General features: G+C 44.3%; 1 protein-coding gene across 1 annotated transcript in view; it reads right to left on the bottom strand.

Annotated features, from left to right (window-relative positions):
- The window catches only part of syt6a (synaptotagmin VIa), a 483,065-nt gene that overhangs the window by 116,738 nt on the left and 346,957 nt on the right, over positions 1 to 19,370 (bottom strand). Inside the window, exon 2 of the mRNA XM_037683797.1 lies at positions 1,283 to 1,673. Coding sequence (XP_037539725.1) covers positions 1,283 to 1,673 — 391 coding nt within the window. The remainder of the gene's footprint in view (positions 1 to 1,282; positions 1,674 to 19,370) is intronic.

Raw genomic sequence — 19,370 nt, 5'->3', positions numbered from 1 at the left:
CTATTTAAGAGACTGAGCTGAAAACAGCACCTCAGACTGAGGAAGTCTCTTGGATGAGAGACGAAACGTTTCTAGATTTTTTTGCTTTGTTTTGTTTTTTGTTTTTTTGAATGTCCAGAGGACCAGATTGAACTTTTTTGGATAATTATGAAATAAATAAGCCATTTTTTCTTATTTGATAATGTTTGATTTACTTATTTAATTTTGAGCATCTCGGTGTTCCATATTTTGAGAGAAAATCTTTTGTCTTGTTTTTTTGAACATGTTTAAAATTTAAGCAACAACTTTGAGAAAACTAAAAAACCCTTGCAAACATTTCAAAACATTTTAGAGACTCCTTAGCAAATGTTTTTAGCCAGCTGGTCCTCAACAGTCACAGCTCAGAGCCTACAATGAGTATGAGTTTCCACTTCTTTGGAGACGATAGGGACAATATACCAAAAAACTAGATTGAAGACAAGGTGAAATAACACCATCAGAAAAATAATTGAGGAACAAGTCAGAATGGAGAACTGGTGTGCTCTCTTAATAAGCTGGAAATGTAAATATTACTTGTGGTATGATTAAATGGTAAACGGGCTGTACTTATATAGCGCCTTTCTATCTTATTTCAAGATAGTCAAAGCGCTTTACACTACAATCTATACAGTACTCTACTAGATCTCTACAAAGCTAATTGAACAAATCATTCTAAAGAGACAAATCAGTGCTTTTTAGATCACATTCATAAACTGATGGGACACACATCAGAGGCTATGAGGGGTTCAGTGTCTTGCCCAGGGACACTTCGACATGTGACTGTTGGTGGATTCGAACCCCCAACTCTTGCATTGGAGGACGACTGCTCTAACCACTCTGCCACAGCCACCCCACAAACAAAACAAACACAAAAGTTCAACCTGTTCAGTTTGTAATTCATGTCAACTTTACTAAAGTGACTTATAAACAGAGGTCACTGAGCTGAGCCCAGCCACAAAATACATTTTAAATTTATTACTACTGTATATGTATGTACTAAATAATTTAAACTATATATTTGTGGCATGCTCTGAAAAAAAATGTGGCAGTGAAACTGTTTCTCATTTAAATAATTTATTTTTCTTTCTGATCAAACTTCTGCACCACATTGTACATTCTGTATTTATTGTGAGCTTGTAACACTCAGAATATGTACAGGCAAATAACAACATTTAACAGTTTAATATTTTCTCTGATTTTCAGGCAGACGTGTGTGTGTGTGTGTGTGTGTGTGTGCATGTGCGCATGTATGTGTGAGACTAACCGTGTGGAGGAGGCCGGTTCAGTGGTTTGTCTCTGCATGCGCTGCGTTCGGCGCAGGAAGTGCTCTCTCATGGAGAGCTGCACATCAGTGGGGATGTCAGGAGAAGTATGGCTTATCTTCACTGCCGCTTCCAGGAAACTAGTCGAGCCCATGGGGTCCTTCACCTTCTCTGTCGCCATGGAGACTAGTGGCTGTTGGGGACTGGGCAGTAGGAGAGGTGGCTGGAGTGGGCAGTGCTGTGGGCTACAGGCTGGGTTGAGAGATTGACTGGGGAAGTGGGCCTTTGTCCGCCACGGTACCCAGCACAGCTTCCAGGAGATCAGCGTAACAAGGCCCAGCAGAGCCAGGACACAAACAAGAAACACACCCAGCACCAGGCCAAAAGGAGCGTCTGTCAGCGAGCCGCAGGAACCAGAAACAGAGGATGACAATATGGACAAACAGATGGTGATAACAAGGGTGAGAGAGGACACAGAGAGAGAGAGAGTTGATTAGAACATGACTTTAATGCAGCCTGCTGCTGTATCAGTGTTTCTATATAATGCTTAAAAACAGACAGAGTATACAGGGAGATGTGCTTTATAAATAATAAAATAACCTCCATTAGTCAGTTCAGCCAAGGGATAAGCAAAGTGTGCCAATGTAAACACAATTTAAATGTAAGTACAGCGTGCACTCATGCACACACATAAGCAACAATCTGCCATATTATTGGTGGTAAAGGTAACGGCAATTAGTGTGTGACAAAAGATTAAAAAATAAACACAAAAACTGTTTGAATTAGGACACATGGGAATGGGACCAGAGCGTCAGAAGCTTCCCTCAGGTTTATTATTTTTTTACTAGGAAGCAGATAAAAGGAACCGTGCACATTCAAACTCATGCATTTTCTGCTATATGAAAATGACTCCTGAGGAAAAGGCAAAACACAAAGAGCTGGAAACGCATCAAGAATGCTGACAAACACTCTGCAGAGATTCACAGGGACCAATGAAAAATATATCCACATGAAAAAGTTTTACATTTTTCTTTAAATAAATATTTCAAGAAAATGCTTTGAGCATGTTCCACTCTTCATTTGGGATTGAACTTAATTTGAGAAAACGTGCTCCAGTATTCATTTTTGATTGCTCAGATTTATAAAGAGTTTCAGAAAACACTTGAACTACTCTTTTTTCTGTGGCACTCAGAGAGATATAAAAGCACCTTGACATTCTCTTACAAAAACGTACAGTGCCTTGCGAAAGTATTCGGCCCCCTTGAACTTTTCAACCTTTTGCCACATTTCAGGCTTCAAACATAAATATATAAAATTTACATTTTTTGTGAAGAATCAGCAACAAGTGGGACACAATCGTGAAGTGGAATGAAATTTATTGGATGTGTCAAACTTTTTTAACAAATAGAATACTGAAAAGTGGGGCGTGCAATATTATTCAGCCCACTTGCATTAATACTTTGTAGCGCCGCCTTTTGCTGCAGTTACAGCTGCAATTCTCTTGGGGTATGTCTCTATCAGTTTTGCACATGGAGAGACTGAAATTCTTGCCCATTCTTCCTTGCAAAACAGCTTGAGCTCAGTGAGGTTGGATGGAGTGTTTGTGAACAGCAGTCTTCAGCTCTTTCCACAGATTCTCGATTGGATTCAGGTCTGGACTTTGACTTGGCCATTCCAACACCTGGATATGTTTATTTGTGAGCCATCCCATTGTAGATTTGGCTTTATGTTTTAGATCATTGTCTTGTTGGAAGATAAATCTCCGTCCCAGTCTCAGGTCTCTTGCAGACTCAAACAGATTTTCTTTCAGAATGGTCCTATATTGGCCCCATCCATCTTCCCATCAATTCTGACCATCTTCCCTGTCCCTGCTGACAAAAAGCAGGCCCAAACCACGATCCTGCCACCACCATGTTTGACAGTGGTGATGGTGTGTTCAGGGTGATGAGCTGTGTTGCTTTTACACCAAACATATCATTTTGCATTGTGGCCAAACAGTTCGATTTTGGTTTCACCTGACCAGAGCACCTTCTTCTACGTTTGGTGTGTCTCCCAGGTGGCTTGTGGCAAACTTTAAACAACACTATTTATGGATATCTTTGAGAAATGGCTTTCTTCTTGCCACTCTTCCATAAAGGCCAGATGTGTGCAGTGTACAACTGATTGTTGTCCTATAGACAGACTCTCCCACCTCAGCTGTAGATCTCTGCATTTCATCCAGAGTGATCATGGGCCTCTTGGCTGCATCTCTGATGAGTCTTCTCCTTGTTCAAGATGAAAGTTTAGAGGGACGGCCGGGTCTTTGTAGATTTGCAGTGGTCTGATACTCCTTCCATTTCAATATGATTGCTTGCACAGTGCTCCTTGTGATGTTTAAAGTTTGGGAAATCTTTTTGTATCCAAATCCACCTTTAAACTTCTCCACAACCGTATCTTGGACCTGCCTGGTGTGTTCCTTGGTCTTCATGATGCTCTCTGCACTTTGAACAGAACCCTGAGACTATCACAGAGCAGGTGCATTTATACGGAGACTTGATTACACACATGTGTATTCTATTTATCATCATCAGTCATTTGGGACAACATTGGCTCATTCATAGATCCTCACTGAACTTCTGGAGTGAGTTTGCTGCACTGAAAGTAAAGGGGCTGAATAATATTGCACACCCCACTTTTCAGGGGTTTTTTTGTTAAAAAAGTTTGACACATCCAATAAATTTCATTCCACTTCACGGTTGTGTCCCACTTGTTGTTGATTCTTCACAAAAAAAATTAATTTTATATCTTTATGTTTGAAGCCTGAAATGTGGCAAAAGGTTGAAAAGTTCAAGGGGGCCAAATACTTTTGCAAAGCACTGTATATGGTAAATGGACTATACTTATATAGCTCCTTTCTTTCTTATCAAGACACTCAAAGCTCTTTACAACACAATCTGTGTCCTCATTTACCCATTCATACAGCACTCTACTACTTCTGTACAAAGAATAATCAGTGCTTTATAACATTCAAACACTGATGGGACACACATCAGAGGAAATGGTGTCTTGCCCAGAGACACTTCAACATGTGACTGCTGGTGGAATCAAACCCCCAGCTCTTGCAGTGGAGGATGACTTCTCTAACCACTCAGCCACCCCAGTACTCATACCCAAATATACTTATTGAATATAGTAGAAACCTGCTTGTGATGTTTTTTTTCTCTTCAAGTTAATGTAGTGAACTAAGCCTCAGGTCTCAAATCTGGCCTTGAGGGCCTTCCTGGGACAAGAACTGTATTTCATTGATTTGAGTCCAGAAACACAAGATTAAGTTCATCCAGAGACTTCCCAAGTGTTCTGCACTGATCAATTGAAAGAACACTCTCTTTTTTATTATCATTACTATTTTACAAATGTTTTGATAATCAAAGTGTGTTTAGTTCAAACCATTTTTAAATGTTGAAGTGAACTACTCAATTTAAATCAACTGTGAAACAGTATTAGTGATTTTTAATCCTCGTTCAAAGTAGAAATCAAATTGGAATGTGTTACGGAGTAATTCATGCATTTTCTGATCTTCTGTCTGAAATGAGCAAGTTGTGATGTCGGTCAAAGGTCGAAGACAAGTTGTTGGAACGAACTGTCATGTTTTTATATCCTCTCAGACGTAAATAGAGAAGCTGGCACCTGTTTTCCCCCAACTCATCTAAACATTTCTCTCGTCTATCTCTAAAACATTTTCAATCTGTTCCAAAACATTCTTTCTGTTTTTCTGACTTCTAGTGACCTCTTACATCACAAAAACACACCTCTGTTTGGTCAATCGACCAATCAGAAAGTTCCCAAATGAACCGGAAATAGAACTCTTTAAATGTCGGCACTTCCTAGTTCAAACGAGTCGTGGAGAGCTAGTGCAGTCGAGCGCAGTCGAGTTCAGTTCGGAGAGCAGTACCGAACGGAAGAAGTGCTGGAGAGAACAGGAGTTCCAGACATGATCCGGAGTTCTTCCGAGTCTCGTGGGAATTATGCAATCTTCCACATCTGAGTGGAACTCTGACGGACTCACAACTCACGTGAGCCCAACTGAGAGGTGAACTTGTGTCGAACAAGTACCGTCACTACTTCGGACGATTCACAGCTGTTCCTACGGAGACGCTGAAAGGGTGCGTTAAATGGAACTCCGTACCAGTGGAGACACCTGCTACAGGTAAAGAGTCTATCTATACCACCTAAGTGTACCGAGGAGGAAGCTGGGATCTTAACGGAGCGTACCGTTCTGATACCGACACACAACAACCCCTCATCCATCTTCTCTCTCAATTTAAACTTCATTTTCCCATCTTTAAAACTCTTCTATCCTGCTAGCAAATCATTCCAGATATTTTCAGAAATGTCTGTTGTGAAGCAACGGAAAACCATGGCCGTATGGTTTTCCTGATTGTAAAGCTGATTAATTAAGCTGTTGTTATTTTCAATTTTGCCAAATTAATGTAAATGTTTGATGTTAAACTTTGATTCTGTTAATAAATGACACATTCATTTGATGGGTCAAAGAAAATTAACGTCTCACGTAACATTTTATTAAATTCAATGCACGATATTATTCAGTCCAGAAAAATGAATGAATCCGTTTAATTTATGAATATATCACAGGTATATGTTCACTACATTAAGCTTTAAGAGACTGTATCTTTTGATTTAAAATATATATATATTAGGTTGATTGTTCTTCACTTGTTTATGTCAGAATTGCTGTTTTAAGACAATCATCTTTCATAAAAATGTTAGGGTGTGTGACAGCACGGTGGCACAGTTGGTAGAGCTGCTGCCTCTCAGTGAGAAGGTTGCCCCGGTTCAAATCCCAGTCCGGGGACCTTTCTGGGTGGAGTTTGCATGCTCTTTCAGTGGGTTTTCTCTGGGTACTCCAGTTTCCTTCCACAAACCAAAAATATGCAGGTTAGGCTGATTGGTAACTCTAAATTGTCTCTAGGTGTGAATGAGAGAGTGAATGGTTGTTTGTCTCGTTTGTCTCTATGTGTCCCTGTGATGGACTGGAGACCTGTCCAGGGTGTCCCTCACCTCTTACACTGCCCTGATAATTGGAAATGGGCAGCAGCGACCCCCGCAATCCGAAAAGGAGGAAGCGGGGAAAGGTAATGGATGGATGGATGGATGGATGGATGGATGGATGGATGGATGTGCCAGAGCATATCAGATGGAGTTGTCAAACCCATTTGTTGTAAATTACTCTAATGCACACACACATGCAACATATAGCCCAAGGCCCAGAAGTGGCCCTTGGACAATCTCCACATGACACCCATTAATTACCCTTAAAAAAATTAATTTGAACTTGAATGAAAAAAGAAAAAAGAAATCCTTTAAAATAAGTTGACAAATTAATTCAATCAAATAAACTTAAGGAGGTTTAGGAATGAGATCATCAGAGCACAGGTTGAACAACTGGAAGATAAAGTTAGAGAGACCAGACTGAGATGGTTTGGACATGTCCAGAGGAGGGACAGTGGTTTGGATATTTCCAGAGGAGGGACAGTGGTTTGGACATGTCCAGAGTAGGGACAGTGAGTATATTGGTAGAAGAATGTTAGAAATGCAGCTGCTGAGGATGCAGAGGACAGAGTGAGATGAAGGAGGAGGACACGCTGAGGCGACCCCTGAAGAGGGAAAAGCCAAACGAAGAAGACAAAGAAGAATGGTAAATGGACTGTACTTATACAGCGCCTTTCTATCTTATTTCAAGATACTCAAAGCGCTTTACACTACAATCTGCGTCCTCATTTATCCATTCATACAGCACTCTACTAGATCTCTACAAAGCTAATTGAACAAATCATTCTAAAGAGACTAATCGGTGCTTTAGATCACATTCATACACTGATGGGACACACATCGGAGACAACGAGGGGTTCAGTGTCTTACCCAGGAACACTTCAGCATGTGACTGCTGGTGGATTCGAACCCCAAACTCTTGCATTGGAGGACGACTGTTCTAACCACTCAGCCACAGCCGTCCCAGAAGAAGAGTGAAACTTAAGGGGGTCTAAATTAAATGTACTGGTTTTATTTATTCATTTCATTTCATCCAAACAACAAATATAATATAATTTAAAGAAAAGAAAAAAGATATGCAATCACAGAAATAAAATGAAAGGCAGCAGAAGAAGAATGAATTCTTATATCTGCCCCTTCTCCCCAAAATATATTACAAACAAAATTACTATACAAAAGCAAGATGAATTAATAATAAATAAAAAAAAAAATAAAAAAACTTAGCTAAAATATAAGATCAACTGTAAACAATTTTTATGAACTCACATTATACTTAATATTTTTTTTTAAAAACAAATTTTTATCATCTTCTTGAATATGTACATAGTTTTGGCATTTTTAATATCAACCTCCAGATCATTCCACAATCTAATACTCTGAGATATAGTGGATCGCATCTTCAGACTGGTGCAATACCACGGCTTCACAAACATCTCCATCCCCTTAAGATAATAATTACTTTCTCTTTTAACAAATTTCCCTTGAATGTATGAATGAATGAACTTGATGTATTTATCCACATAGTTGATGTGGTCAGTAAAATGTTGGACTTCCTGAGATTTAATTTTAACCCAGGTGTCGTCAACATACCTGAACCAATGACTTGGTGGTGTCCCTGAAAAGGACATCAAGGCTCTCTTTTCTACCTCCTCCATGTATAGGTAAAATTAAATGTTAAATGTTGCTAACTTTAGTTTATCAGCACCAATAGCAGCTAGTTCGAATGTGGAACCAAAGTGGACTCTGTCATCTTAAAAAAACTTCAATCTTTAAAACTTTGTAGTGGTCCATGCGAGCACTGTATAATAAATCTTTATCTTTTGAAATACAAAACAGTTATTTTGGCAAAAGTATTATGATCTTTCGGATGAAAATGCCCCAAACTGGACCTCAAATCCCAGAGTTCATTTTATTTGAACCCACAAAAATCTGTACACTTCTATCTAGATGCCTGTGATATAAAACTGGGAATGTCATAAATATTTATAAAATTGGATTTGCATGTATTGCTATGAAGTTTTGAGATGTTTTAGGTGGCAGCAGTCCACTTTTAGTTTAGCTGCGTTTGGACTAGCTGTGAGCTGATCGGTCCTTTTTGTTCAACCTGAGGTCGTTCATTGAGCTATTTTTAATCCATCCATCCATTTTCTTCCAATTATCTGCTATTTTTAATAGAAGATATATTATTTTTTCATAACTTTTCTACAGAACCCATGCAAAATGTCTTCAAAGCAGGCACAGTTCAGTTTAGAGTACAATGTGAAACAACCTGTTTTATCAACATGACCTCATCCTTTTAATATTTCAGTGCTCGGTCTTGAGCCTGATCTTCCACCACTCCATTTTTAGATGTGCTGGTATACCAACTCAGAAAACGTTATGTTTTCATGTAATAACCAACCCTTATGTTTTCAGAACCATAGCCAACTACAGTATTCTGAAATCTAACATTAAGCCAGCCATTGAAGTAAAAAGAGGGAGAAAAAAATTAAACAGGATGAATGAAAATAAAGTGTAAATCTGAGTCTGCAGTTCCTCTAGGACTGTGAGGAGCAGCCTTTTAGTAACCACATTAACTGCAGGTGTCAACAATGACATTCAAGTACAAAGTTCTTTATTTGCCATTTGTGCAAAGACCAAAAATCAAGGCACGTTTGAATTCTTGTGCAGAGAATCAGTCCTAGTCAAAACACTGAAACAACACTATATACAATAAGAACAAAGTGCCAAAATTCATGCTCAGTAATCCAGGTGGATGGTTTCTTTAGTTTCTGAGATGTTTCGTCCTTCATCCAAAGGACTTCTTCAGTCTGAGGAGCCACCAACAAACTGGGTCCCACAAGCAGCACACTCCCATAGAAAAAACGTTTGCTGGTGATAAGATGGCCACTGGGGCCCACCATCTCCACCGTCAACTCCTCTGAGGCAGCCATGCCAAAGTGGTTCAAACACCAAAGTTTCATGCTCAATAATCCAGGTAAAAATCCAACAAAGTTCAGTCAGGTCATCTGGATGGTTCTTTTTTAGCCAAAACATTTTGTCCTTCATCCAAAGGACTTCTTCAATCTGAGGAGCCACCTGATAAAACAAAGTAGTTTCTATCTACACAAAGTCTATCTACAGAAAGTAAACCATGTCACATGACAAGTGAAGTTAGGTAGTGTAGGGTTATTACAGCACCTGATCAGTAGTTTTATTTTGACATCAGTCTGACTGTGGCAGGAAATAATCTATTAAAAACCTTGTACTATGGTGATGATGCTGTCTTCTTTACTGTGTCTCAGGTTAGATGAACATTTTTTGTGTCTGATAAGAGAGAGAGCTGGATGGAGCTAGTCCTTGATGATTCCAGCTGCTCATCTTCAACAGCGCTGTACAAACATCAAGTCCATGAAGGATGTTTTGTCCCTGTGATCCACGTTGCAGTCTTTACATAGATTGTAGTGTAAAGCACTTTGAGTGTCTTGATAAGATAGAAAAGCGCTATATAAGTAAAGTCCATTTATGACTTTTTGCGGTGCCTTCCTTTCTGCTTACCATAACCATACCATTTTATTTATAGAGCACTTAAAACAGCGACAAGGCCAACCAAAGTGCTGTACAGACAGAACAACAGGTAACACACAAAGCAAAATACAAAATGAAGTAAATCAGAATATAGACATAAAAAATGATGCAGATAATGACGACTAACTAGTGTGGAGCATACAGGTTCAAAACACAGATCATCTGGTGTTGAATGCTACTGAATAGTAGTGGGTTTTTAAACGGGACTTGAAAACCGAGAGGGACGGGGCCTGTCTGACAAGCAGAGGTAACTAATTCCAAAGTCTTGGTCCTGCTACAGAGAAGGCCCTGTCATCTCTGCGCTTAAGACGAGTTCCTGGAACTGTGAGGAGCAACTGGTCCGCTGACCTCAGGGGACGTGGTGGGACATACGGCTGTAGCAGATCAGAGAGATAGGGGAGGGCGACACTGTTCAGCGATTTGTAGACATACAGTAGTGTTATGAACTGGATTCGAAGGTGAACCGGTAGCCAGTCCAGGGAGGCCAAAACTGGTATAATGTACTCTCTTTTAACTGTACTGGTTAAAAATCGGGCTGCTGCATTCTGGACCAGTTGTAGTCATGCAATGGAGGTTTGACTGATACCAAACAGGAGCGAATTGCAGTAATCAAGCCTAGATGTAATGAATGCATGTATTACTGTCTCCAGGTTATTTTTGGACAATATGGGCTTCAGTTTAGACAGCCGCCTCAGTTGGAAAAAACACGATTTAACAATCATGTTTACATGATTGTTAAGTTTCAGGAAAGTGTCCATTATCACTCCTAGATTAGTGACTCTTTGTTTTTCTGACAGGGTTAGAGTAGAGAGGTCGATGCAGTGGTTTGTGATTGTGTCGTTGGGAAGGAATAACATGACTTGAGACTTCTTTTCATTGAAACGTAAGAAGTTTAAAGCCATCCAGTCCCTGATGTCAGCCAGGCAGTCGAGCAGAGGTTGAATAGAGCATGTACCATTGTTTCTTAGGGGGAAGTAAATTTGACAGTCATCAGCATAGAAGTGGAAGGGCATGTTGTGTTTCCGGAAAATGGCACCAAGTGGCAGCAGGTATAAAGAGAATAGGAGGGGACCTAGGATGGACCCCTGAGGAACCCCCCATTTAAGCTCTGCCGCTGCAGAACTAAAATCCTTGATGGAGACACAAAAGGATCTGTCAGTGAGGTAGGATCTGAACCAATTGAGGGCTGATCCTGTGATGCCCACCCACTGCTCCAACCTAGCAATGAGGATCTCATGGTCGATGGTGTCAAAGGCGGCTGTGAGGTCCAATAGGACAAGCAGCACAGACTCACCGGTATCTGTGGATATGAAGATGTCATTAAAGACCTTCAGCAGGGCAGTTTCAGTGCTGTGGAGAGGTTTAAAGCCAGATTGGAATAGCTCTAAGATGGCGAGATCCTCCAGGAAAAACTTCAACTGGGACTCAACTATTTTCTCCAGTATTTTAGAAACAAATGGGAGTCTGGAGACAGACTGGAAGTTGGACACGACTGAGGGGTCAAGGTTTTTTTTTTTTTTTTAGGAGTGGCTGGACAGCAGCATGTTTTAAGGATTTTGGCACTATGCCAGTGTATAAACTACTGTTTATTATATAAAGAATGGACGGACCTAGAGTAGGAAAAAAACCCTTTAGTAGTCGAGGAGGGACCACATAAAAGGGAGAACCAGAAGGTTTCAAGCTGCACATGACCTGCTCTAGAGAAGATAGAGTGATGGGTTCAAAATGGTCAAAAGGAGCTACAGATTGAGGTGGGATGGATGGGTCATGAGTTGGAGGGGAAATGAGAGCCCGGGGGGTTGCAATTTTTTCCAAAAAGAAATGTAGGAAGTTGTCGCACAGCTCAGTCGAGGCTTCCAGAGGGGATGGTTCAGTGAGGTGGAGAACAGAGTTTAGGGTAGAGAAGAGGACACGTGGGTTGTGAGAGTTTGAGGTTATGATATCAGAGAAGTATTTGGATTTAGCAGCTTTCACTGCTTTCTGATAACAGCGCCAACTCTCTTTAAGTATTTGAAAAGAGCCTGTCTTTCCTCCACTTGCGCTCCACCCTCTTACATTGCTGCCTGACGGCCTTGGTGACGTCACTCAGCCAAGGTTCTGCTCTGAGTTTTGATTTTTTGGTTTTAACAGGCACAACATGATCCAGAGTCTTCAAGCAGACAGAGTTGAACTGGGATGTCAGCTCTTCAGTGGTGGTGAGAAACACCGGGGGCTGAATGATCATTTCAGAGTTATGAACATCTGTGAAACGTGCGGCAGCGAAGTGGTTAATGGCCCGGCTGCGACATGCAGGAATGTACCACTTAGGAGTTAGATGGGGGAGGGTGAACTCAAACTGGACCAGCATGTGGTCTGAAAAAACGTTATCACCAATTTCAAGATTACTAACAGTCACATCACGTGTTAAAACAAGGTCCAGTGTATGTCCATGCTCTTCGGTGGGACCGTTTACATATTGAGTTAGATTAAATGAGTCCAATAAATCTAAAAAGTCCTTAACCAAGGGCTTCTCCTGACAGCACACGTGCAAATTAAGGTCCCCAATAATGAAAACATGTTCTATGTCATATAGGCTTCGCCCTTTAAGGCTGTCGCTGATGGTTTATCCCGTTATGCGCAGCATAAGCACTGAAAAAAATTAGTCCACGCCCACCTGCTGTGTGGGCCCCACCCGGTCCGTATAAATTACGTTAAGAGCGGGAAATCGGCTCCCATTTTTTCTTCAGCGAGCTAATATAGCACTGTCAGAAGAACTAAGAAGATAAATTGTGTAAATGACCAACCTTTGCGGAAGATGCTTGGCCCGGCAGTCGACCTCCGGTCGTCCGGTGAGTTCTCCTCCCCGAGGAGAAGATGACAGCAGTCTTATTCCAAGGTAAGCGTCGGGGAACATTTCCCAGTGACAGGTCATTACACGCTGGACAACGCCATCTTGTGTTTTTCCTCTTATCGCCGACCCTCGGGGCAAACCGGATGGTTCCTCCGGGGCAAGGTGTGCTCAGCTGCAGCCCCCGCTGCTCATTCCCTCCCGGGGAGCGTAGTGTAGGTGGAGGGGGGCTGAGTGAATGCTCACCCCATCTCACCTCGTTTCGCATCGGCGATCACACCGCTCCCGGCCGACAGCGCCCTCAGGGGTTGCCCGGCGGAACCCGGGAGGAGGCTGACATGAAGGGACCCCTTTTTTCTACGTCCCTCGCCTTTTCCCGCCAGTTCGGATGATCGGCGGAAAGGTTATTTTTCACTGACGTGTTTTTCCAGGCAGCCGCAGTTAGCAACAACGTGCGCTGCTAGCATATAGCATGTCCAAGGGACTGAAGGCCGCAGACCTGCCTTGGAGACAAAGAACTCCCTCTGTAAGGCAACTGACGCTATTCCTCGGTTCCCTCCCCTGGAGCCAAGCCTCGCGGAAGCTTCCGGAGCGAAGCTGTCCAGGTCGGAGCAGCGTCCCGTCCCTCCGGAGGAACCAGACGGCGACCAAGCTCTCCAATCGAGCCCACCGACGTGTTTTCAGGCAACCGCAGTTAGCAACAACATGCGCTGCTAGCATTTAGCATGTCGAAAAGGCTGAGACCTCAGACCTGCCGGAGGAGACAAAGAGCTCCCTGTGTAGATCGGCAGACGCCATCCTCAACATGTGCGCCGCTCCCTCGGTTTGCCTGTCGAGGATTGTAGCATGGATGACGGTAATCCAACGTTCCATCTGGCTCCGTCACTCTCCATTGCTGCCGGAAAAGCTGCACAAAGACCGGATGGAGGGCCCCATCTCATCGGACGCGCTGTTCGGAAGCAGCTTGACGTCCATGCTGACGAATTCGAAGCAGTCGGAGGAGACGTCGGAAGCTGTACGCCATCTCATCAAGCCGCGCGGCTCATTCCGTCCTCCAGCCCGCTGGAGAGATCGTCGAAAGCAGAGGCAGAAACATCGACGCTCCACGGCAGCAGCAGCTTCGTCTCGCCCAGCTCCACCACCAGCCCCGCCCGCCAGAGACCACCCCTCCTCAGTCCGGCAGCCTGCACTTCAGCGTTTTCCCCAGAGATCGCCTGCAGACGGCGCTCGGAGCAAACAAACCGCAGGGCTCACGGGGGAGAAGTTTTAAGAAATGACGGTCTGCGGAGGATGTGTGTATAAATGACACAGGAATTGAATAAATGATTTTTCAAAGATCAAAATGCCTGTTTTTAGCCAGTCTGTAAGCTCGGATGAGCTCACAGCCGCTACACACACATCCTCCACTCATAAGAGCCGGTGTCCTTAAATAAAGGTTTTTTAAATCCACCGCCGCTCCTTCACATGCCCAGACGCTCACGTGACACCACGGTAAGCGAAATAACTTGTTGTCAATCAGACCCGCACGATCACCTCCCAACGGTGTTAACGCGCACTCGAGCGAGGCAAGCAGCCTCCATCCAAACGGCACTGTGTCGATGATGCACGCACAGCTGCCCGGCGCTCACCGGCCCACATCGGGATAAATGTGGGACCGCAGGCCGGGTCCGGTGGAGGTCCCTGCTCTCAGCGAAAACAACACACGCCTCTCCTGAATGAACGCGAGTGGCCGTCATCCACCGCGTCCCAGCGATCAGCAGCTCACGGCGGCATAAGCGTGAGACAGCTGAATGAATCCAATGACGGGCCCCGCCCTCAGCGAGAGTGGCGCGCGTCCCTCCAGAGGAAACGTGCGCTCCCGCGAGGCTCACAACCTTCACTTCATCAGCTGACACACGCCTCGCCTCAGCACACACCGCCCCGCCCGGACATGAAGGTTGGTCCGCGATCCAGTCACAGCGCGCGGGCGCGCGCAGAACAGCCCTTTCGAGAAAGCCTCGCCTTGGGTCACGCGGAAAACATTTCCGCGACGCATGACGGCGGTCGAGGCGGAGGTTTGGATGACATCCGTTCAAAACACGGCACATCATTTAAACGCACGTCCACTCCACGAACGTCACGCAGAGTGGTTAAAAACATGCTCACCGGACAGATGGATGGACAGAGTGTTATGCAAGGGTTACACGCTGCAGTTTGCAACCCGACCCCCTCCGTTCGGAGGAGGTATAGAGACGGTCCTGTCATCAACAGACCAAGTCTCAGCCTTAAATGCAGAAGTCCAAGAGCTTCTGATAAAAGGTGTAATCTCAAGAGTTCCCAACGAGGAGGAAAACACAGGGTTTTACTCACGCTACTTCCTGGTCCCCAAAAGGACCGGAGGGATGAGACCGATTCTGGATCTGTCAGCTTTCAACAAAGCGATCATGAACAGATCTTTTCACATGTTGATGAACAGACAGCTGTTGGACAACATCCAGGAAAACGACTGGTTTGTCTCCATCGTTTTAAAAGATGCCTATTTTCACACACCAATCATCCCAAAACACAGAAAATTTCTGCGTTTCGCCTTTCAAGGGATGAAGTACCAGTACAACAGGTTGCCTTTTTTGGGTACTCCCTCACGCCTCGTACGTTCTCAAAGTGTGTGGAGACAGCCCCGCATCCACTGCACAAGCAGGGATGAGAGTTTTGTTTTACCTGGACGACCTGCTGCCCCTGTCTCACTCCAGACAGGAAGCATTGATACAGGCTCAGGTGTTAGCATCACACCTGCTAAATCTGGGTTTCGCCATAACTGGAAGAAGAGCTCGATTTTCCCGGCCCAGATAATTGTTATCTGGGAGTGGAATTAAACTCAATTACCATGACGGCTCGTTTATCACAAACAAGAATCGACACTCTAAAAACCAATTACGCCACGTAAGACCTGGCAAAGTGGTAACAGCTGTCTCCGTCATGAAGCTGTTGGGAATGACGTCATCAGCTCACACAGTGGTCCCGCTGGGTTTGTTACACATGAGACGCCTCCAGAGGTGGTTTACGCGTCTGCGTGTGGATCCAGTAAAACAAAAGAGACGGATGATCACTGTCCCTCCCTCCATGGGAGCAGACCTCCGACACTGGGGAAACACCCTGGCTCTGTCAGAGGGAGTCCCCGTCAGCAGACCCACGTCACGTGTCAGTCTTCACGGACGCGTCTCTGTCAGGTTGGGGGGGGGGAACATGCCTATCTCAAGCAGTAGGGGCGCTGTGGTCCCACCGCACATCAGCCCACATCAATGTTTTTTGGAGTGTCGCACAGTGCTGAATGTGATTCAACATTTTGCTCCCGTGCTACAGAATCAACACGTGTTGATTCACACAGACAACATGGTGACTGCTGCGTACATAAACCGCCAGGGGGGTGTGCGTTCAGCCCAGATGTTACACATTGCGCGGAAGCTACTGAGTTGGGTTCATCAAACCTGCTTTTATTAGAGCGGTTTACATATCCGATGTTCTGAACAGAGGGGCTGATGTGACGTCCAAGGGCGGCCCACGTTATGTGGACCGGATCCTCCATCCGGATCTGATGTTTTTCAGACACAGCAGAAGTTGGCAAAGCAGCTGTGGACCTGTTTGCGACGCGAGAAGAACGCGCAATGTCAACTACGGTTTTTTCCCTGAGCCCGCGAGACGATCCATCGCTGGGGGGGGACGCATTTGCTCACAGTCGGTGGCCCAAAACGCTTTTTACGCGTTTCTTTTCCCTCACCTCCTCTGTTTTTTACGGTCCATGAACCGAGTTCAGGAGGAGGGATTGACAGCTCTCCTGGTGGCTCCCGGCGTGTGAACGCACTATGGTTCCCAGGCCTGCAACGTCTGTTGTGGGGTCGCCGTGGAACTGTCGTGGAGGAAGGATGCTCTCCTTCAGGCAGGAGGAGCGACCAAGAGTTACCCAGAAATAGGTCAACACCGGTGGGTTTGACCGCTGAGCGGTCCCACTTAGAGGATGGGTCTCCCTCAGGAGATAGTGTGCACAATTCAAGATTCACGTGCTGCATCTACCACAGTTCTGTACACATCAAGGGTACGGCTTTTCAGCGCTGGTGTACAGAGAAGGTTTAGAGACCACTTCATGATTTTTAGGCAGCGTGTTGTTTTTCTACAACACCTGATGGATAGGGAGTTGGCTTTCAGTACGCTTTAACGTACGTTGCAGCCATCTCTTCCTGCCACAAAGGGTTTGGAGACAGAACAGCTTTTAATCACCCGCTGATGAAGCGGTTTCTAAAAGGTGTACAGAGATGTAGGCCTGTTTCATGCCCACTTGTTCCACAGTGGGATTTAACGCTGGTCCTGCGAGCCCTGATCAAAGCTTCAATTGAGCCTCTGGATCAGTTTTCATTTAAATTCTTGTCTCTTTAAACAGTCCTGCTGCTGGTTTTAACACCCGCTAAGAGGGTAAGTAATTATCTGCCCTCTCTGTTGTTTCGTCATGCCTTAGAATTAGGCTGACGGGCAGCTCAGCTGATTTAAGACCAACCCAGCTTTTATGCCTAAAACATCACGAGCTCTTTTAAATCAAGAGTGATGTCGTTGGAGGGGTTTTTTCCCCCCCACAGATCAGAAGGGGAAGCATCTGTTCATCTTCTCTGCCCGGTGCAGGCGTTGACGTGTTACGTAACGCGCACAGCTGCAATGCGTTCAAATTCAACAATTGTTTGTGCATTATAGAGATGCTTCTGCAGGTCGCCGTTATCCATCCAGCGCTTGTCACACTGGCTGTGTGAGGCCTTTTCTGAAGCCTACAGAGCATCAGATTTAGGGCCTCCTGTCAACCTCTAAGCACACTCCACCAGGGGTATCGCATCTTCGACTGCTCTGCATAATGGTATGTCAATGCAGGACATTTGCACTGCGGCTGCATGGTCAACACCCTGCTCATTTATTCGCTTTTACCTACGTGATGTAACGGCTCGTTCCATGACACATTCTGTCCTTAGTGCTCATGGAACTCTGTTTAAGCTCACTTCTGTCTGCATGCATTACAGTGTGAGATGTTGTTTTCAGTCACAGTCGTGTCTGTGATTTTGGTTCTATTGTCACTAATCAGTTCATGATTATTGTTAACAATCAGTTCATTTGATTATTGATCAATTCATGGACATTAATCTGTTTATACTGTTCAGCCATGAACCAGTTGGTTCATGCCCCCCTCCCCCCCCTCTTTTAACTTCCTCTTCCCGTTGAAAGTTTTTCCGGGGTATTCATGTTTGTCAGAACGCATAGTTACACAACATGCGTCTGTGCATGGCACATAATTACGCGATGCGTAGTTTATGCACACGGGGAGCTGAGTGACAAGACGCTTTTTGGGCAAGCTTCCGCTTCTTACTGTGTTCGAATGGACCCAGTGAGGCGAGGACCACATCCGCTTCGCCCTTAAACCATCAGCGACAGCCTTAAAGGGCGAAGCCTATATGACATAGAACGTTGGTTACGTACTGTAACCCCAGATTCTATGAATATAGGCGTAGCCCTTTAAGCGTCGGGCCTCACTGGCTCCTAAATGGCTGAAGAAAAAAGCTATTTTGGGAGCCGATTTCCCGCCCTTAACGTAATTTATACGGACCGGGTGGGGCCCACACAGCAGGTGGGCGTGGACTAATTTTTTTCAGTGCTTATGCTGCGCATAACGGGATAAACCATCAGCGACAGCCTTAAAGGGCTACGCCTATATTCATAGAATCTGGGGTTACAGTACGTAACCAACGATTATATTGCCATATTGCTTGTGTGGTGTTCCCATACCATACAGTGATGCTTGTGGTCAGGATGCTCTCTATATCAGTCCTATGTAGGTCTGGATGAGAGGGTACTGGTTCAAACCTGCTTTCCTGAGCAACCTCATGAAGTAAAGCCTTTGCTGGGCTTTTTTCACTGTGGTGTTGAGAGACCAGCTCAGGTCTGATGTGACCTACAGTCCCAATGATCTATGACTGTCAGCGATCTCCTCCCTTTAATGATGAGAGGCTGTAATGGGGGAGGGCTTTACCTGAAGTCCAATATGATTTCTTTAGTCTTGTCTGTGTTGAGGATGAGGTCGTTCTTCTCTCCATATGTTATAATGTTATCTACCAAAGTTTGTATGAGGTGCCGTGTAGGACATAATCTATTTTCTCTCTCCCACACATTACTATTCTCTCTCACACACTACTATTCTCTCTCACACACACAAATATTCTCTCTTTTTCTCTCACACACACTACTATTCTCTCTCACACACACTAATATTCTCTCTCTTTCTCTCACACACTCTACTATTCTCTCTCACACACTACTAGACTCGGTCACACACACTCACAAGACCAGAAAGAAGTGATAAATGTGTGTGTGTGAAATAATACTATTCTGAATGAGTGGCAATAGATATGTGTGTGTGCATGTGTGTGTGTGACCTAATAAGTCGAATGAGAGGCAATATGTGTGTGTGTGTGTGTGTGTGTGAATTCATACTTGTCTGAATGAGAGGCAATAGATGTGTGAGTATGTGTGTGTGTGTGTGTGTGTGTGTGTGTGTGTGTGTGTGTGTGTGTGTGTGTGTGTGTGTGTGTGTGAGAGAGAGAGAGAGAGAGAACCAATACTAGTATGTATGCAAAGTCTTG

Source organism: Nematolebias whitei, chromosome 11, assembly GCF_014905685.2.
Source record: "Nematolebias whitei isolate Nwh7 chromosome 11, NemWhi1, whole genome shotgun sequence".
NCBI lineage: Eukaryota > Metazoa > Chordata > Actinopteri > Cyprinodontiformes > Rivulidae > Nematolebias > Nematolebias whitei.
The sequence above is the reverse complement of the archived record's forward strand: the minus strand, read 5'-3'. Positions and strand labels throughout refer to the sequence as shown.